Raw genomic sequence first — 22,325 nt, 5'->3', positions numbered from 1 at the left:
CATAAGGCAAATACTAACAGCCGTAAAAGGGGAAATTGACAGTAACACAATCATCGTAGCAGACTTTAACACCCTACTTTCACCAATGGACAGACCATCCAAAATGAAAATAAATAAGGAAACACAAGCTTTAAATGACACATTAAACAAGATGGACTTAATTGATATTTATAGGACATTCCATCCTAAAACAGCACAATACACTTTCTTCTCAAGTGCTCATGGAATCTTCTCCGGGATAGATCATATCTTGGGTCACAAATCAAGCCTTGGTAAATTTAAGAAAATTGAAATTGTATCAAGTATCTTTTCAGACCATAATGCTATGAGACTAGATATCAATTGCAGGAAAAAATCTGTAACAAAATACAAACATATGGAGGCTAAACAATACACTACTTAATAACGAAGAAATCAAAGAGGAAATCAAAAAATACCTAGAAACAAATGACAATGAAAACACAATGACCCAAAACCTATGGGATGCAGCAAAAGCAGTTCTAAGAGTGAAGTTTAGAGCAATACAATCCTACATTAAGAAACAAGAAACATCTCAAATAAACCACCTAACCTTATACCTAAAGCAATTAGAGAAAGAAGAACAAAAAAAACCCAAAGTTAGCAGAAGGAAAGAAAGCATGAAAATCAGATGAGAAATAAATGAAAAAGAAATGAAAGGAAGGATAGCAAAGAACAATAAAACTGAAAGCTGATTCTTTGTGAAGATAAACAAAATTGATGAACCATTAGCCAGACTCATCAAGAAAAAAAGGGGGAAGACTCAAATCAATAGAATTAGAAATGAAAAAGGAGAAGTAACTACTGACTCTGCAGAAGTACAAAGGATCATGAGGGATTACTACAAGCAACTATATGCCAATAAAACGGACAACCGGGAAGAAATGGACAAATTCTTAGAAATGCGCAACCTTCCGAGACTGAACCAGGAAGAAATAGAATATATGAACAGACCAATCACAAGTAATGAAATTGAAACTGTGATTAAAAATCCTCCAACAAGCAAAAGCCCAGGACCAGATGGCTTCACAGGTGAATTCTATCAAACATTTAGAAAAGAGCTAACACCTATCCGTCTCAAACTCTTCCAGAATAAAGCAGAGAGCGGAACACTCCCAAACTCATTCTGTGAGGTCACCATCACCATGATACCAAAACCAGACAAAGATGTGACAAAGAAAGAAAACTACAGGCCAATATCACTGATGAACATAGATGCAAAAATCCTCAACAAACTACTAGCAAACAGAATCCAACAGCACATTAACAGGATCACACACCATGATCAAGTGGGGTTTATCCCAGGAATGCAAGGATTCTTCAATATACGCAAATCAATCAATGGGATACAACATATTAAGAAATTGAAGGAGATAAACCATATGATCATCTTAGTAGATGCAGAGAAAGCTTTTGACGAAATTCAACACCCATTTATGATAAAAACCCTCCAGAAAGTAGGCACAGAAGGAACTTACCTAAACATAATAAAGGCCATATATGACAAACCCACAGCCAACGTCATCCTCAATGGTGAAAAACTGAAACCATTTCCACTAAGATCAGGAACAAGACAAGGTTGCTCACTCTCACCACTATTACTCCACATAGTTTTGGAAGTTTTAACCACAGCAATCAGAGGAGAAAAAGAAATAAAGGGAATCCAAATTGGCAAAGAAGAAGTAAAGCTGTCACTGTTTGCAGTTGACATGATACTATACATAGAGAATCCTAGAGATGCTACCAGAAAACTACTAGAGCTCATTAGTGAATTTGGTAAAGTAGCAGGATACAAAATCAATGCACAGAAATCTCTTGCATTCCTATACACTAATGATGAAAAATCTGAAAGTGAAATTAAGGAGACACTCCCATTTACCATTGCAACAAAAAGAATAAAATATCTAGTAATAAACCTACCTAAGGAGACAAAAGACCTGTATGCAGAAAATTATAGGACACTGATTAAAGAAATTAAAGATGATACAAATAGATGGAGAGTTATACCATGTTCTTGGATTGGAAGAATCAACATTGTGAAAATGACTCTACCACCCAAAGCAATCTACAGATTCAATGCAATCCCTATCAAACTACCACTGGCATTTTTCACAGAACTAGAACAAAAAATTACACAATTTGGATGGAAACACAAAAGACCCCGAATAGCCAAAGCAGTCTTGAGAAAGAAAACAGAGCTGGAGGAGTCAGGCTCCCTGACTTCAGACTATACTACAAAGCTACAGTAATCAAGACAGTATGGTACTGGCACAAAAACAGAAATATAGATCAATGGAACAGAATAGAAAGCCCAGAGATAAACCCACGCACATATGGTCACCTTATCTTTGATAAAGGAGGCAAGAATATACAGTGGAGAAAGGACAGCCTCTTCAATAAGTGGTGCTGGGAAAACTGGACAGCTACATGTAAAAGAATGAAATTAGAACACTCCCTAATACCATACACAAAGATAAACTCAAAATGGATTAAAAACCTAAATGTAAGGCCAGACACTATTAAACTCTTAGAGGAAAACATAAGCAGAACACTCTATGACATAAATCACAGCAATATCCTTTTTGACCCACCTCCTAGAGAAATGGAAATAAAAACAAAGATAAACAAATGGGACCTAATGAAACTTAAAAGCTTTTGCACAACAAAGGAAAGCATAAAGAACACGAAAAGACAACCCTCAGAATGGGAGAAAATATTTGCAAATGAAGCAACTGACAAAGGATTAATCTCCAATATTTACAAGCAGCTCATGCAGCTCAATATCAAAAAAACAAACAACCCAATCCAAAAATGGGCAGAAGACCTAAACAGACATTTCTCCAAAGAAGATATACAGGTTGCCAACAAACACATGAAAGAATGCTCAACATCACTAATCATTAGAGAAATGCAAACCAAAACTACAGTGAGATATCATCTCACACCGGTCAGAATGGCATCATCAAAAAATCTACAAACAATAAATGCTGGAGAGGGTGTGGAGAAAAGGAAATCCTCTTGCACTGTTGGTGGGAATGTAATTGATACAGCCACTGTGGAGAACAGTATGGAGGTTCCTTAAACAACTAAAAATGGAACTACCATATGACCCAGCAATCCCACTACTGGGCATATACCCTGAGAAAACCAGAGTTCAAAAAGAGTCATGTACCACAATGTTCATTGCAGCTCTATTTACAATAGCCAGGACATGGAAGGAACCTAAGTGTCCATCAACAGATGAATGGATAAAGAAGATGTGGCACATATATACAATGGAATATTACTCAGTCAAAAAAAGAAACGAAATTGAGGTATTTGTAGTGAGGTGGATGGACCTAGAGTCTGTCATACAGAGGGAAGTAAGTCAAAGAGAAAAACAAATGCCATATGCTAACACATATATATGGAATCTAATAGAGAAAAAAAAAAAAGGTCATGAAGAACCTAAGGGCAAGACGGGAATAAAGATGCAGACCTACTAGAGAATGGACTTGAGGTTATGGGGATGGGGAAGGGTAAGCTGGGACAAAGTGAGAGAGTGGCATGGCCATATATACACTACGAAATGTGAAGTAGATAGCTAGTGGGAAGCAGCTGCATGGCACAGGGAGATCAGCTCGGTGCTTTGTGACCACCTAGAGGGGTGGGATAGGGAGGGCGGGAGGTAGGGAGATACAAGAGGGAAGAGATATGAGGATATATGTGTATGTATAACTGATTCACTTTGTTATAAAGCAGAAACTAACACACCATTGTAAAGCAATTATAGTCCAATAAAGATGTTTTAAAAAATAAATGAATGAATGAATAAATAAATAAAAAGAGGTAAGGGAGGCCATATTGTCTGGGGCCTTGTAGGTCAAATTAGTAACTTTGGGTTTGACTGATTGAGATGAAGAGTCAGTTCAATAAGAGCAAAGGAGTAACATCATTTGACTGATATTTTGACAGGATCTGGCTGCTACATTGAGGATAGACTGTAGACATTGGCAAGGGTGGAAGCAGGGAGACCTGTTCAGAGGTTACTGTAACAATTCAGGTGAGAAAAGTGGTGGCTCAGTTGGTAGCAATGCCAGTGGTGATACTTGTTCAGAGCTTGGCGAAATGTTTGCTGATGGGTTGGTAGGGAGCGTCAGAGAAAGAGAGGAGTCTTGCTTTTTACTTTTCTTTGTTGGTAAATGCAAGTCATAGCTTTTGTTTAATGTAATATAAATGAAACCATCTCCACCAGCAGTCAGTATACTGGGTATTTTAGTTTACTTTGCAGGAAATTGAGCATGTTGTAATTGAAACTACTACGCAGGATGGGAAAGTATCTTAACAATCATTTTATTAATTTAGAAGAAGAATTGTCAGATTATAGCCTCAGGACCAAATCTGGCTCATAGCCTGGTTTTGTGAATAAAGTTTTATTGGAAGACACGCACATTTTTTTTTTTTTTTTACATCTTGTCTATGGCAGCTTTCCTGCTACAAAAGCAACAGAGGCCCACAAAGCGTAGAATATTTACTGTCTGGCCCTTTATTGAAAAAAGTTTGCTGACCCTTGGTTTCGACCGTTGTGTAAGAGTTGTGCCAAAATTTTCCTCTGATCTTTTTCCAAGTTTGAAGAAGAAATTTAAGAGGGGACAGGAGGTGACAGTAGAGAGAACAAAAAGGTAATATTCAAATGCTGTCACCAATGTATTTCTCTCCCTTATGTTAGTCTACCTATTTCTTTGCTATGGGTATCCAATTTCCCCTGATCTCTGATGTGCTCTGTGTTGGGATATAAGTGCACTAATTGGCCTGGGGCGGGGGGGCGGGTCTGGGGAGTATGTTCTTCTCAACAGTAAAGATTTACTATAGGAATGAATCTCGGCTGCTAGAGACTACACTGTTGAATTTCACAGTCTTGATAGAAAATAAAAAATGAGTACCAGCATCAGTGTGAGCATCAATCTTTATGAAGAATTTGACTCTCTTCTTATGACTTTGTGTAATCCTGTGATGAAATACAAATAAGTTAGACCCACAATGTTGTTTGCTTTTTATAGGTCTATAATGACGGATTTATACTACCTCAGTCAAACAGATGGAGCAGGTGATTGGCGGGAAAAAGAGGCCAAAGATCTGACAGAGCTGGTCCAGCGGAGAATAACGTATCTTCAGGTAAGAAGGTTAGGTTAAGAAATTAACTTGAGTGAAAAAAAGGAGAATCATAATAAAACTAAAAGTAAGAGTTGCTGTTGGTTTTTAGTCTTCCTAGCCCTCACTTTTTGAAAGTATTTGTTCACTCATTTTACCTATTTATTCAAAAAGACTGTATGTTACTCCTTGAGTGGAATACAAAGATAGCTAAAAGAAGGTCCCTGCCCTAAAGGGGGCTACTTCTGACACACGGACATACAAAAACTACAGTGCAAAATAGGAAGTGCTGCATTTATGTGAGAGATTAGATGAAATGCTCATTGGAGGAACCTGTCAGGGATAGCTATGTGGAAAAGGTATTATTTGAACTGAGCTGTAAAGGATAATTAGGTAGGATTTACACACCCAGAAATGGAGAAGAGCATACTAGCTGGAGCATATGATGTAAGTAATGGTCCATACCTGGGAAAGAACAGTACAGGAACCCAATGAGAAATAGAATATTTTAGTTTGTCTGGAGTTTTGGTTGTGTGAAAAGGAGGGTTGGAAAAGGTAGGTTTGGGAGCCAGATTGCAGAGGTCCTTGGGTACAGGTTAAGCTTTATAGTGCATAAGCAGTAAATGGTTGCTGAACGATTTTATTTATTGTATAAACATCATTATAACAACAAATGGGAAATATAAATCAAGGGTAAACTCCAAGTCCCAGGCCCTTTAAAATATATTCTCTTCATTTTTTGTGTGTGTTCTCTTCTAGCTCTTATTAATATGCTTACCCAGTGTTACATATTTGTAAGGATAGTATTGATTTACTTTTAAATTTTGTTTTTTGCTTAATATGCCATAAGCTTTTTTCTATTTTGGAATCACAACCTGCTTTTGAAAGATTTTTATACATAAGAGTGGCATGATGAGAGTGCTGCTTTAGTGATATTAATCTGAAAAGTAGTATTTTGCTTGAACTGGATTCATTGTAAGAGACTAGAAGCAAGGAGAGCGTTTAGGATACGAGGACCATACTGAAGCTGAGAAATACTGAGGTGTGTGGCAGTTTGCATTGGAAGTGAAGAGACAAATTTGAGAGAGTTTGGGAAGATCAAATTGATAGGCCTATACAAGTAGCTGAAGGAGCTGGAATGAATGGGGTAATGTGTCATTAACTGAAAAGAAACTTAAATCAGGGGAAAACAATGTATTAGTAAATAGAATTTAATACTCCAAATGCTTGAAGTTGAAATGATCGTGCTCATCCTTTTCTAGTACTATTGATGGTATATATACTTTCTGTGTATAATCACTCTGTTTTCCTTTTAAGGTTAAGGTGCTTTATAAAAGCAAAATAATAGCCAGTGACTTTATTCTGTATATTTTAAGATGCACATTTTCCTATACTTAAATAGGAAAAAGCAGAAAATCAGGTGTTTCAAGAGTTCGTTAAAAATGAAACTGATCTTGACATGATTTCTTGGTCTAATACCCCCATGGCCATTCATCAGAGGTGTCTGTAGAATGAGAAACACTTGCCTCCTGTAGGGAAGAGTTAATTATCTCCTATCAACTAGAACCTCATTCAATGAACTGTAAACAGCTGGTGGCTCAGAACTATCATCCTCATTTGAAATGGAAATAACTCTGGTTTCTGAGTTTCTTCCATTTCCACATATTCATTAAATTTTCACACCACAAAAGTTATATTTAAACTATGATTTGGCCATAGTTTAGCACCACCCCCAACCTGCCAGTAACAAGTACCTGCCACTTGCTTTAGTTTCTTTTTTCCTCTTGGTTTTTGAGTGGCCAAGTGTTTTCACCAGTAGTGTGAATTGCATCTTCTATGTGCTGATTTCTGTGGTTCTGTTTTAGAGAATTTCACTTGTAAATCATGCTAATGATTTAAAACTATATTGGCTTTATAAATCTTTCAGACTTACAGTAAAACATTGTTTCACATGGACCTTAACTTCAGTTTCAAATATTAATTAAGAAATGCTTACTTTCATGCTTTTCTTTTTTTATATTGGAAAAGAAAATGCAATTTTTAATATTAAAGGAGATGGGGAAAATCTCAATAGGAAAAGCCATATTTTAGAAAAATATTTTTCTTTAAATATTCAATGTATTTACAATCATTTTTTCCATTTTTGAGGTTAAGAACTGTATTTGTAACGTATGATTTTTCAGAGATTAAAGATGCCAGTCACTCTTCAACTTCTCTGGTTGGAGGTGAATAAGGGTCCTTTCACCCATTCCAACAAAATTAAAAATACGTATTTGTAAGGAATGCTTTCTGACTTGAATTTTTATTCCTTTAAAAAGAATGATTTGTCACTGGTTTAACTAATTGGATTAGAGAGTTTAATTAGAAGAGTTGAGCTATTTATACAGATTTTTTTAGAGTGATTACATTTTTCCATTGCATGTTTTATTGATATTCAAATCTACTGGTGTTTCCATACCTTTACTTTAAGTGAAATACTACTGTAAAAAGACTATTTAAGCAACTTAGATTCTGAAAGACTTCAACGGGGCTTAGAAAATAAATAGTATACTAGGAAATAAAGCTAAAAAGGGGGATAAAGGAGAAAATCTTTGACTTTTGGTACCTGTATTCAAAATAAAAATAAGCACTTCATGTAACTTATTGATGGAGATTTTAGAAGGCTCTCCTTATTTAGCCATCAGCCAGCTGTTATATAAAGATGGTAATAATTTGTATCTAAGTAGAAAATAATAGGGAAAAGATATAATAAAAGCAAATATTTTTAACATTTTTAATCTCTTTGGGAGATTTTAGTCATTTACATACCTTATTGTATTCTTGATAAATAATTCAGATAATTTTATAATTTACTTTCAATTGGTTTGTATAGTTGAAAATATTTTCAGTTTTACTAGATTTTTACTTATACTCATGAAACTTATTGTCACTTCTCATTATCACCCACAAGCATTTTTTAGAAACGCTGATTTGTTTAAGGTATAATGCAAGACCTAGTACAAAGAAAAAAGCCTAGATTAAACCCTTGTCACCTGCTATATAAAAATTAATTAATTAATTAATTAAATTTTAAAAAAAGAAGCTTGATTTCCAGAAGTGGGGAGGAAAAAAATCCCTTGTCTTGATCCATAATAAGCGTCCTTTAAATCTAAGCCTCTCTTTCTGCGGTTATCCAGTCCTTTGAATTGAGCAAATATCATTATGTCTCATGAAAATCCTGCTTGATTTACAATCATATAGTACAGTTAAGTTTGGTCTCAATTTTAGATTTCCATTCATTTATTATCACATACCTTGGTTTTACTTGGGAGAAGCAATTTCACAAGATACTGGAAAATAAAAAGGAACTAGGGCAACTGGACTTCAGTGGGACAAAGTTCTGTGGTTGTCTTAAGATTATTTTCTCTTCAGAGTTGAAGGCCCTATGGCATGGTATAAAAAGACTAAAATGAGTAAAAGATTATAATAATCTTACTGAAGACAACCCCAGGTATACTATTAGGCTCAAGTAGAATGGACCAAGTAATTCTCTTAAGGTCTTAATCTTTTATATGTTTATTTGAAAAGTTCTTCAACCATAAAGTGAACATGAAATACTGTTAAGTCTAAATAGACCACAAAAAGGATACTTGTTCTTATATGAGAGCTGAACCAAGCAGGTCAAGTGGCACCTTGTTTGACCTCAGCTGAGAACTTGTGCTTCAGGAGGCTCCCAGTTTTCACTGTATTGCACATGTTCACAAGTGACCTGAAAGCACCTCAAGTATTGATTTTGAGGTTGCAAATAAATTTTAGCTAGTGGGCAATTTTGGAATCCACGGATAGTGAGGATCAACTATTTATAATGAAAAACATCCCAACAAATTATAGATTTTATGAAGTTGACAAATACCACAAACACAAAACTCCAGAAGAATAAAAATTTTTGTTAACTGCCTGACACTATAATATTGTTTCCCCACATTTCTTGGCTGCGTACTCTTTGATTACAATTTGTAATATTTTCTATAAGGTGAATTGACAGTGATTTTGTAATATTTTTTATAAAGAAAAAGAGAAGATTAAATCAGATTTTTCTCTAGCATGGTTGATCAAAAAAGTTTTTTTAATTATTAATATTTGTGATACATAACATTTGCAACTTCACATACAGACATACGTTGTGTTTATAGTACTGCTATAAGCTTGTGCCCTGCATACAAAGGAATTCATATAAATTCTGTTTCATGTGATTCTCATCAAAAAAAGTATGCGACATATAATTGTTTTATGCTGCATTTTAAATCGTATACGCTACATTTTTGAGGTTATTAATGAGAGAAGAAAACTTTTGTGTGGACTAGGCATCACTGAGAACTGACTCCACTTCTCTTATTACCTGATACTTCTCATCCTGGGCACCAATGGGGCACGTTCACATCATAGTGCAACCTCTTGCCCTGTACCTATGTTTATGTCACAAAAATAACTGTGCACAAAAGCAACCGTGAACCACATATATGTGTCCCTCTAAATCTAAACTAAGTGAATCCCCAGCTTAATTTTCCCATAAGAGGACCCCAGAAATGTTGAAGGCCACTTCATTTCCACCCAATACCGACACCAACACTGGGGAAGTGAAGTGGAGGGGAGGGAGTTTCAAGTGGAAAGAGACATCTATTTTAACTCATTGTAGACAAATTTTGCAAATTTTGACCAGGTGAACACGCTACACAAGTCCCCCTCCTCCCAGGGCCTTTGAAGGGACCTGTGTAAATGAGCGTCCCTGAAGCATACTGTTACCGAGTCCAAGCTCGCTCTGCTCACTGCACAACAGACAAGTGAGCCAGAGACAAGGAATACGACTTTATTCGGAAAGCCAGAAGACCGAGAAGATGGCAGACTAGTGTCTCCGGAAAACTATCTTATTGGAGTCTGGTTGCCAGTTTCTTTTATAGAATCAGAGAGGTAGATGCGGTGAGGAAGTAAAGTAAAAGGGCCATTTGTGGGCTTCCCTGGTGGCGCAGTGGTTGAGAGTCCGCCTGCCAATGCAGGGGATGCGTGTTCATGCCCCGGTCTGGGAAGATCACACATGACGCGGAGCAGCTGGCCGCTGAGTCATGGCCAGCGTGAGTCATGGCCAGTCAGCGTGAGTCATGGCCGCTGAGCCTGCGCATCTGGAGCCTATGCGCCTTAACGGGAGAGGCCACAACAGTGAGAGGCCCATGTACCAAAAAAAAAAAAAAAAAAAGGCCCATTTGTCTTGCAAAACATCTCCTGACCAGCCTCGGTGAGGGGATGTGTTAGTTTCCTCTTTCTTGCAGCCATTCACAGGTGGACAGGGTCAGATTGTCTCCCTGTGAGTTGAACAGCAGAGGGGCAGTGTTCCCTGAGGCAGCCCATTTTGTATTATTATAATAACAAAAGCAATGAAAAGCAAAGGTTAAAGTCAAAGAAACAGATCTAACAGAGTCCTTTTAGCTCTTTCCTGTTACAATACATCTCAGTAAATCCACTCTGCCCACAAGAAAGCTCTTCTCATTGAAGTAGGAGGGAACCTGAAGTCCCTTTAGGGGGTTCTCAGTCCTGCTCCAGAGACATAAGATTACCCAAGAACACTAACGGTAAGAAGCCTGAAATAGAGAAAGACATTGCAAAATTAGATGAAAAGTGATAGATGCTGACTGTTAAGATTGGGTGGGTTCTGTCTCAAGTACATAGATACAATAAAGACTACGTTGCCTCCAGTTAAAATTTTGCTTTAATTTGATATTGGAACAGCAGCTTTCCATTAAAGAGTGCTAACCTCTGACTAGGACTTTCACTTTCACTCTCCAGCACTCCCTGGAGTATGCAGCACTTTCTCAAATTGACCATCTTATAATTATCAGCCTCTGTTAACTGACTGCCTACAACTTTCGCCAAAGGCAGCTATGCTGTAGGTGTGAGTCCTGGTTACCGTAGACCAAAACTGAGTGGCCTATCCCCTGACTTTTTCTGTCTGTTCAGTGCGCCTCACTACACCTTCTGCTCCCTGCCCGTAATTGCTTAGCTCAGGGTAGAGTATTGACTAAGGATCGAAGATCAAATAAGTCATAAGTAGGGCTCAGTGATATCATAAAAGCATACAACTACATGTCTGTGCAATTAATTATAATATATATAGATACGCTCTGATCCTAGAAAATGGGCATGATAGTTCTCACACATCCATTATGGTACTGTGATAGCCTTTCTAAAAGAGCTTGGATGTTTGAGTGCTTGGATGTCTTATGTGGAATGCGATCATAAATCTGACCTACCTAAACCAAAAATGCCAGTTGTGATAAATATCAGGGGGTGGGGTATGTGACTTGCATAGCTCACATCACTTCAAAAACCCATCTGAGAAAGGTTTGCACTGATTCTTGTTTCTCTATGGAAAATTGAGTCATTCAAGTCATTACGTTGGTGTTATACTGGGCTCAAGGTTTGGGTCAGGCATTTTGAAAATAGATGGTGAAACATCCAGATATCTCAAGGTCTCATTAAAGACCTTAAATTGGGAAGGCGAAAGGGAGCAGATATTTCTTCTTGTTCTTCTGGTGCATTAAAGGAAGTTATGAGAATGAAGAATGTTTGCAAGCTGCCATTTCTAAGCACTTTCTGTATTGCTAGGTATTATGCAAAGTAACTCTCATGAGGCAGGTGTTGTTTTATACTCAGTAAGCAGAATAAATTGAGGATTAGAGAGGTTTGTATAACTTGCCTAGTAAATGGCAGAGGGAAAAGGAAGAGTCTTAACTCCAAGTCTTTATATTCACCATTTAAGAAGTAGTTTGAAGAGCCAGTGTTTGTTTTTTCTTGGTGGTTTGTTGAAGGTGACTGACTGGGTATAAGCTTCAGGGCTGCTTGTAATATTGGCCCGGGAAGCCACATCCTCTTTTGCATTTACCCATCACTAGCAAATGGGACCTTGCTACAGAAACCTTGACAATTAGGTTTCTCATGTACTTAGTTAATAAATGTTTTGTGCTGGTCTCAGCCTATTAGAAAGCAGTGTTGTGGTTGGACTGGCCCTTGTGGTTCTTACTATGATTGCAAGACACCCATTAGCAATAATCATCAGGAAACTGAAATAAAGGTTTATTACTTACACGACCTGGGAATTACATAGCACACCTGGAGCCACACAGCCAGGTTGTGTGTGTGTGTGTGTGTGTGTGTGTGTGTGTGTGTGTGTGTGTGGAGAGAGAGAACATGTGGGCTTGGGGTTCTGATTTTTAGGGCCTTCAGGAGTTCACTCTTTATTGGCAAATATAAAACAAAAGAGCAGGAATTTAAAGCAAGGGGAAGGGAAAAAACAAGTGGCCCAAATGGTCAGTTACTGAAATCAACCGAGATCTCTAAAACAAAGGAGCCTCAGTGTGGTGGGGGGGGGGGGGGCGGGCACTGTGGGTCTTTAGCTAGTCCTGAGGCTGCACTGTATTAATTGGAAATACCGCTCTTTGAATTGGATGCTTTGGCAATCAAAGCTGAAGACAGGTACTTACCTTTTATGGAAAGAAAAGCTAACTGTCAGGGTTTACATTAAAATAGAGGAAAGTGAGGTATAACTTTTAAATAGCTAAATGAGTAGGACCATAAAATGTGAAGTTTCCAGACATGGATTCTGCCTGGTGTGTGTGTGTGTGTGTGTGTGTGTGTGTGTGTGTGTGTGTGTGTGTGTGTGTATGTGTGTGTGTGTGTGTGTGTGTGTGTGTGTGTGTGTGTGTGTTTTCCACTTAAGATGATTGTCTTCGTCATTATCATTATAAGAGATTACCAGTTGTGCAATACACAGAAATTTGCAAAAGTCAGTAGAGAATATAAATTTCTTTTTTCAGGAATGAACAAATCTGAAGAAAATAGGAGGTTGGTAATATGGAAATCCTATGGAAAGTGTCATTATTGTCTTTAATCGTAACAGTTGTCATGAGAGGTGGTTTTCTCTCTGGATTATAAAAAGTTTAACTCAGTTGTGGTAGAATATAGAATTATGTGCTAAGTAGATTAAAACTCAGAGGTGTGAGTAGAAAGCCTGATTATTTCACAGAAGAAATTAAACATATCCTGACCTGCCCATTATATCTATCATGCATCTTTCTTTCCAGCTGGTAAAAAATGAATATCAGTTGTTCCCATCCAGTTTTCAGTTTTGTTCTATATGTAGTAGAACAAATCCTTTAATATTCCAAGTATATTTATGGACTAGTGTTACCAAACCAAACTTGGGTCTGCTCACCTGACACACAGCAAAGCCAAACTAGTGACGCTGGGTTGTGGTGAAAGAAAGTACAGCATTTATTGCAGGGTGCCAAGCAGTGTGTGAGTGGGTAGCTCGTGCTCAAAAAACCTGAACCCTCCAATGGCTTTCTGGGGAGGGTTTTTAAAGGCAACATTTGGGGTGATGGTTGCAGCTTGTGGACTTTCTTGTGATTGGTTGGTGGTGAGGTTTCAGGAATCTCAATCATCAGTCTTCCTGGTTCCAACTAGTCTGGAGTCTGTGTGCTTGTGGTCACCATCTACCACCTAGGTGAGGGTCTTAGTTTTTGCAGAACAACTCAAAGGTATGCGTCAGATTGTTATGTATATATCCCTTCAGGAGGAACTATGGCTCTGTTTTACAATCATTACTTTTCTTGCTGCTTTGTTTCTGCTTTCCCTCACTTCCCTAATTAGTAACTGTTTTGAGTCTGCTCTTTGGAACTCGGAAGACCTAGGAGACTAAAACCTTTTTATACAAACAAGAAATGGGGGACAAAGAGGGTTGTTAGTACGGGGGAGGGCCCCACAGGGTCCTGCTCAGTTTCAGTTCCCCTTTTCTTTGATACTCCTCAATCCTGAGGGGCAACATGGGCAGAACAAAAAAGGAATACAGTTTTGGACAGAGAAGTTAATCATACATTTGGCGGGGGAACTTGGTTTCAAGGGAACTCAGTTTCACTAGGTAAAACTAGTCGTCAGAAAGATGAGTCTAGATTTTAGCAGCTCACACATCAGGAAAAGAATGCTGCTTGTTTAAATAGAAAGTAATGTGGGCATTGGAGAATCTCCTTCGGTTTATTGAGGGACTAAATCTATGTGACTCACAGATGATAAGAGGTCTCAGAAGTTTTCTCAAAGTAGTGTTACTGAGTCCAAGCTCACTCTGCCCGCCGCATGACAGGCCAATAAATCGAGAGACGAGGTGTTGAGGCAAGGAATATGACTTTATTCGGAAAGCCCGCAGACTGAGAAGATGGCGGACTAGGGTCCCCCAAAAAACCATCTTATAGGGGTCTGGATGCCAGTTTCTTCTATAGAATCAGAGAAGGAAGTAAAGTAAAAAAGGCAGAATAGAGAGGGAGAGGCAGGGAAGAAGTAAAGTAAAAAGGGCCACCAGTCTTTTTTTTTTTTTTTTTTTTTGCAGTACGCGAGCCTCTCACTGTTGTGGCCTCTCCCGTTGCGGAGCGCAGGCTCAGCAGCCATGGCTCACGGGCCCAGCCGCTCCGCAGCATGTGGGATCTTCCCGGACCAGGGCACGAACCCATGTCCCCTGCATCGGCAGGCGGACTCTCAACCACTGCGCCACCAGGAAAGCCCAGGCCACCCGTCTTGCAAAACATCTCCAGCCAGTCTCGGGCTGGGATGTGTTAATTTCTTCTTTCTTACAGCCATTCACAGGTGGGCAGGTTCCCTGAGGCAGGCCATTATGTATAATTGTAATAATAAAAGCAGCGAAAAGCAAAGGCGAAAGTCAAAGAAACAGATCCAACATGGAGTCAAAATTATCTCTTCCCTGTTACAGTAGAATACAGAATAGAAGAAGATATAATTTCCTATATCCTTAGGGAGCATGTATTCCTACCCATCTTACCTGATTTTGGTTTTCCTTTTGCCACACTATTTTTACAGATTTTACTGGCTTAAACCAGAGGTCAGCAAATTACTGCACTCCAGCCGAAACCACATCAACTGCTTTTGTAAATAAAGTTTTATTGGAACATAGCCATGCACATTTGTTTATATATCATCTATGACTGCTTTCAGGCTACAGTGGCAAAGTTAAATAATTGTGCCGGAGAAAATGTGGCCTGCAAAGCCAAAGATATTTACTATGTGGTTCTTTACAGGAAAAGCTTGCCAACTGTGGCCTAGACAGTGATGGAAGTAATTCTTAAATATTTTTGCCTTCTATTTACCTTTATTTCTTCCTCTGATTCCTTCAATTATATATGAACTCTTGTCTGTATTTGAGATGTCAGCTCTCTGGGCATATCCCATTGTCAGCCACCTGCTGAAGATCCTGTCCCAAACAATTGTTATTTTTCCCATTCATTAGATCATGGGACTAGATATGAACGGTCTGTAAGGACGCAGGAATATATACTCTCTGCTCTGTCACAAACTTTGGGCACTATCTGTTCACTTAAAATCATTATTAAGAGCACGGTGATTCTCTTAAGACATAGTAAGGAATAACGTTAATGATAGCGAAGCTTTCAAATGCAAAATGATGCCTGCTTAAATACTGGAACAAAATCTTGATTTATTCTGAATAATATCAGGGTCTACAAGAGGGGATTTGAAGCATCTGTGCTAATGAAATCAGTTTTCATTGTACTTTATCTTCAATTTCTTGCATGTTGGAGGTAGAGAGGGAATGAGGGTTAGTAACAGTTTTCCTTTAGTTCATAGTTTTCTTCTGTTTTACTCTATATTAAAGCTCTGCTGGTTTATTTGGGCTATTGTTGTCATGCTATCACAAGAGGCTCTAATAGCCAAAAAGATTAAGATGCAGATAGAGAAAGAAGCACCTAGAGATTTCAATATGGAGAAGTAGGGGGTCACTGAGTATATCTGAATGGATAGAGACAGGTCATTATTTTCACCATTGTTTGTTACTGTTTTCTCTCAACTATTTCATGTCTTTGCCATAACAATTGCACTTTTACTGCATTCTCTTTTTATTGTCATAACCACTGTTCATTATTAAACAAAATACATCACGTATACAAATTCAGTATTTTTATATATCTTCACACTGTTATTTCTTCTACCAAGCTGATGCATATAAGAGGCTATCTAGGATGCTTGGAAGAATTCTAGTTAACCTTCTGACAATAGAATAGTCCTGTGGCTTTGGACGCTTCTCTTGCTCAGATCTACCTGAGGTTGGTGGGTTTTTGTCTGTTTGCTTGTTTGGAGGTTTTTTTGTTTGTTTATGTGCTTTATTTTGAATTTTGGTCTGAATCCTCTCCACCTGGAGTGATTAAAGGTGGCTGGACTTACTGGGTTTAGAAGTATGAGGGCTAGCAGAGGAGACCATATCTTGAAGCTGCAAGTGTCATCAGAAATAAGGAGGGGTTGTTGTACTATTCCATGTGAGAGGATTGATTATATGTAAGGGGTTAGGGGCAGGATAGATACTATGTTTGGCTTTGCAACCAAAGACCTAGTGCCCTGCCTTTCCTATTTATATAATTCATGAAAAAGGAAATAAAGCTGAACCCTAAGAGAAAGCTTTTATGTATAAGGAATCCTTCCTGTGTTTAAAGCCTACATCCTATAGAGGCTTTGAATGATCTCTTCGTGTTCACTACTAGAGTTCTTTAATTCAAACAAATGTTATGTTTTCCTTTTACACAGGACGATACAGTGCCATATTATTTTCAAGTTTAAACTTGTTGAAAAAAATTAGTTTACCATTGTTTTATTGATTGATTGATTGATGGCTGCGTTGGGTCTTTGTTGCTGCGCGCTGGCTTTCTCTAGCTGCGGGAGGGGGGCTACTCTTCGTTGCGGTGCAAGGACTTCTCATTGTGGTGACTTCTCTTGTTGCGGAGCATGGACTCTAGGTGCGCGGGCTTCAGTAGTTGAGGCGCACAGGCTCAGTAGTTGTGGCTCGTGGGCTCTAGAGCGCAGGCTCAGTAGTTGTGGCGCACAGGCTTAGTTGCTCCGCGGCATGTGGGATCTTCCCAGACCAGGGCTCGAACCCGTGTCTCCTGCACTGGCAGGCAGATTCTTAACCACTGCGCCACCAGAGAAGCCCCAGCTTACCATTTTTAAAAGGAACTTATACGATCAAATGCCTCTGGAAACACAAAGTCATCCGTTTGCCAATAAGTAAGTAGCATTATAGATATGAGTTAAATATGCATTAAATGTTTGAGAATATCTTGGCCTTAAAATACAGGCTTCTGTTTCTGGGTAAGATATAGTAAATACATTATACCCTATTCTTCCTGTTAATTGCAACTGAAAAAAAAATCCTATACACAGTGGTTTTCTTGTGTTTTGTTTGTTTGCTTGTTTGTTTTGCCTCCTGTATATTCTGGGTGGGGGTGCTGGAGAATCCTCCAAACTAGAAATATCAGTGGATGGAGCTGGAAAAAGCCCCATTTTTATTATATCTACCCTATCACAAGTGAGCATAATGAAAAATGTTTCACCACTTCTCCCCTCAGGTGTCACAGTTGTAGAGGACGAGCAGATAGCCATGTCCTCCATACCTGCCCTGCCCCTACCTCTCCCAACTGGTGTTACAACTGCAGAGACTTTGGGCAAAGCCTTGTTCACCATCGCCACACTGCAGTAATGAGGCAGTTCCCATTTCCCTCCGCTAGAGTAGAGGGAGGGTTGTGAAGAGGAGGGAGCTAGATAAAGGGACTTTTAGAATCTATGTTTGAAACCCTGGGCAGACCTCTGAATATCCCATGCATGAAACCTATCAGAATCAATATAGAAAAAGGTTTGAGAACTGAACTTAGGTATGATATACCACCCAGGCTTCAGACTGGCCTCTGGGTAGCCCACAAGTGGAACAGGACAAAAGAGCACTGAAAAGCCATTAACAGTTAAATTGACATTTGAGCCACAGCTCATAAACGTGAGGTAGGAGTCCAAACAGTTTGACTGCCTACTAAAATAGATAATTTAAATAGAAAGCAAAGTATGATAATATTATGATAATATGATAATATTCATCATCATACCAAGAGCCAGGAAAATCATAATTCAAATGACAAAGGATAATCAGCAGACACCACACTGAGATGGCACAGATGTTGGAACAACCTGACAAGGATTTTAAAGAAGCTATAGTAATGAAAATGCTCCAATAAGCAATTACAGACTTGAAACAAGTAAAAAAATAGAAAGCCTCAGTAAAGAAATAGATGATACATGGAAAAACCAAATAGAAATTTTAGAACTGAGAAAATATAATAACCTCAGTGAAAAAAATGGACTCATAGTAGAATAGCTATAACAGAAGAAAGAATCACTGCACTTGACGTTAGATCAATGGAAATTATCCACTCCAGCAACAGAGAGAATAAAGATTTTTTAAAAGTAAACAGGGCCTCAGGGATCTGTGGGGCAATAACAATTTTTTTTTTTTTTATGTTTGTATCTTTGGAGTCTCAGAGAGAATTAAGAGTGAAGGATGGACGAAGTGGTTGAAAACTTCCTAAATCTGGCAAACCAACATATTCATCAAGTTGAGCAAACTCCTAAAGGGAAAAACCCAAAGTAATCCATTCCCAGACACTTTATAAGTAATTTGCTGAAAACTAAAGACAAAGAAAAAATTCTTTAAAGCAGCCAGAGCAAAGCAGTTCATTACCTGCAATGCATCTGAATCAGAAAACATGGAGGCCAGAAAGAAGTAGTAAGACATATTTAAAGTGCCAAAAGTAAAGAACTATCAACCCAGAATTCTTCGTCCAGTGAAAATATGAGATGAAATTAAGACATTTTCAGAGGAAGGAAAACTAAGAGAGTTTTTTGCCAGCAGACTTGCTGTAAAAAAGGAAATTCTTCAGACAGAAAGTGATGACAGAAGGAAACATGGGCTATCAGGAATGAAAAAAGTACAAATGAAAGAGTAGATACGGGGTAACTGACTAGTTTCCTCCCCTTAAGTTTTTTAAATGGATGGATGGTAAAAAGCAAAATTTATAATATTGTCTGATATAGTTTTCAGTGTAATGTTTTTTCATTCTCAGTTTTCCCTGAGATATAAAGGTAATTTTTAAGACAAAAGGGGAGAGAGTAAACAGACCTGAAAGTTATAGCAAGGTTTCTACATTCCACTTGAAACAGTAAAATGTTGGTATGAGTAAATTGTAATAAACTGTGTGTATATAAATTGTAACCCCCAGAGCAGCCATTTAAAATACTCTGTGACGGCATGTACTTACAAAAAAATAAAACACTATAGCCGAACCAAAATTTAATACTAAATGCAGTTCAGATCATGCACAGGAAAGCAGGAATAGGTGTTGGATTTTGTCAAATGCTTTTTCTTTATTAATTGGTGTGATCATGTAGTTCTTCTTTAAACTGTTAACGTGATTACATTGAATGAATTTTGAATACTTAGCCAATTTTGCTTTTCTGGAATAACCCTACTCGGTCATGATATATATATATATTAAAATGATAAAAAATATGTTGACATATGATAAAAAAATGTTGACAGAATCCAACATCCATTCATGATGAAACACTCTGCAGACTAGGAATAGAAAGGACATTCTTCAATCTGTTAAAAAAGCATCTTCAGGTAACAACCTACAGGTAATATCACACTTAATGGTGAGAGACTATTTCCATAGGGTTTTCCCCTAAAATTGGGAATGAGGCAAGGGTGTCTGCTCTTACCACGCCTGTTCAACATAGCAATGGAAGTTCTGTGCAGGGCAGTAAGGCAAGACAAAGAAATAAACGGCATACATACTAGGAAGAAAGAAAATTGTCTGTATTTGCAAATGACATGATTGTCTGCATAGAAAAGTCCCAAATAATCTACCAAAAAACAACAACCACACGATAATAAAACTCTTAGGGCTTCCCTGGTGGCGAAGTGGTTGAGAGTCCACCTGCAGGGGACACAGGTTCGTGCCCTGGTCCGGGAAGATCCCACATGCTGCGGAGCGGCTGGGCCCATGAGCCATGGCCGCTGAGCCTGCGCGTCCGGAGCCTGTGCTCCGCAACGGGAGAGGCCACAACAGTGAGAGGCCCGTGTACCGCAAAACAAACAAACAAACAAACAAAAAACTCCTAGAACATTTAAGTGAATTTAGCAAAGTCACAGGATATATGGTCAGCACACAAAAATTAATCATACTTCTACATCTCAGCAAGAAACAATTAGAAACCAAAATTTTATGCCATCATGCCATTTACACTTATTCGTAAAAATGAAAAAGCAATACTTAAAATACTTGTGTAATGCTGATGAAGGAAGACCTAAATGAATGAGTGGACATATTGTGTTCATGGGTTGGAAGACTAAGCGTAGCAAAGCTGCCAGTTCTTCCCAATTTGATCCATAGGCTTAGCACAGTTCCCATCAGAACTCTAGCAAGTCTTTTTCTTCTTGTATGTATAGACAAATTGATGTCAAAATTTAAATAGAAAGGCAAAATAACTAAAATAGGTAAAGCAATTTTGAGAAAGAAGAATAAAGTTAGAGGAATCACACTTTCTACCTTTAAGACTTACAAGTAGAGCTAACATAATCAAGATAGTGTTGGAGGAAGGTTAGACATTTAGATCAGTGGAACAGAACAGAGTCTAAAATAAACCCACATAGGCACGCTAACTTCCTTTTTTTCCATTGAGGTGAAATTTACATAACATCACATTAACCATCTTAAAGTGAACAATTCAGTGGCACTCAGTGCATTCACAAGGTTATGCAAGCGCTGCCTCTATCCAGTCCCCAAATATTTCATCAACTCAAAAGAAAGCTCCATACCCGTTAAGCATTGGTTCTCCATTCCCGCATTTTCCCCTTCCCCCAGCCCCTGGAAACCACCAATATGCATTCTCTATGGATTTTCCTATTCTGAATATTTCATGTAAATGGAATCATACAACATGTGACCTTTTCTGTCTGGCTTCTTTCACTTGGCATAATATTTTCAAGTTTCATACATGTTGTAGCTTGTGTTAGTACTTCATTCCTTTTTATGGCTGAATAACATTCCATTGTATGGGTATACCAATATTTGTCCATTCATTCACTGATGGACATTTGAGCTGTTTCTGCCTTTTGCTATTTGAGCACTGCTATGATATGCCTCTACATGTATTTGTTTGAGTATCAGTTTTCAGTTCTTTTGAGTATATCCCTATGAGTGGGCAATTGATTTTTAAGAGAGGTACAAAAGCAATCCAATGGAGGAAGCATAGTCTTTTCGATACATAATGTTGGAATCATTGGACATCTCATAAGCAAAAAATGAACCTTGACCTAAACCTCACACTTTACTTAAAATTTAACTCAAAATGGATAGTAAATCTGACAGATAAAATAAATGTGACATGTAAAACTATAAAGCTTTCTATATGTAAAACTATAAAGAAAATCTTTGGAATAAATCTTTGTGACTTAGGCTAAAAGTTCTGAAATGTGACACCAAAAGAATGGTTCATAAAAGAAAAAAAAGTAAATTGGACTTTTATCAAAATTAAAAACTTTTGATCTGAGAATGTTACCCTGTTAAAGAAGATGAAAAGACAGGCCATAGGCTGGGAGAGAGTCTTTGCAAATCACACATCCAAGAAAGGTCCTGTATCCAGAATGTATTAAGAACTCTCTAATCTCAACAGTAAGAAACAATCCAGTCAAAAAATGGGTAAAAGTTTTGAATAGACAACTTTACCAAAGGGTAAATACGGATAACAAATAAGCACACGAAAAGATGTTCAAAATCATAAACTATTAGGGGAATGCAACTTAAAAACATAATGAGATACCACTACACACCTATCAGAATGGCTAAAGTAATGCTGAGCAACCAGCTCTCTCATAGATTCTTCATGGGAATATAAAATGGTGCAGCCATTCTGGGAAATAGTTTGGCAGTTTGCTATAAAGTTAAACATGTCCTTACCGTGTGATTCAGCAGTTATACTGCTGTATTCTCATCCTAGAGAAATGAAAACTCATGTCCACACAAAAATCTGTACACTCACGTACATGACAACTTAATTTGTAATAATCAAAACCTGAAAACAACCCAAATGTCCTTCAATGGGTGAATTAACTGTGGTACTTCCACATAGCAGAATACTACCCAGCAATAAGAAGGAATGCACTATTGATACACACAGTAACTTGGATGGATCTTAAGAGCATTATGCCAAGTGATAAAAGAGATCATTGGAGAACAGAGATCACTGGT

At 38.0% G+C, this 22,325-nt stretch overlaps 1 protein-coding gene across 12 annotated transcripts in view; it reads left to right on the top strand.

Annotated features, from left to right (window-relative positions):
* Positions 1 to 22,325, top strand: part of FUT8 (fucosyltransferase 8) — a 489,197-nt gene that overhangs the window by 398,099 nt on the left and 68,773 nt on the right. For all 12 annotated transcript variants that reach the window (XM_079912160.1, XM_079912164.1, XM_079912159.1 and 9 more), the window contains one exon: positions 5,058 to 5,172. In XM_079912160.1, coding sequence (XP_079768286.1) covers positions 5,058 to 5,172 — 115 coding nt within the window. The remainder of the gene's footprint in view (positions 1 to 5,057; positions 5,173 to 22,325) is intronic.

The sequence above is a fragment of the Stenella coeruleoalba genome (genome assembly GCF_951394435.1).
Source record: "Stenella coeruleoalba genome assembly, chromosome: 2".
NCBI lineage: Eukaryota > Metazoa > Chordata > Mammalia > Artiodactyla > Delphinidae > Stenella > Stenella coeruleoalba.
Note: the sequence above shows the minus strand (reverse complement) of the source record. Positions and strands in the feature narration are given on the sequence as shown.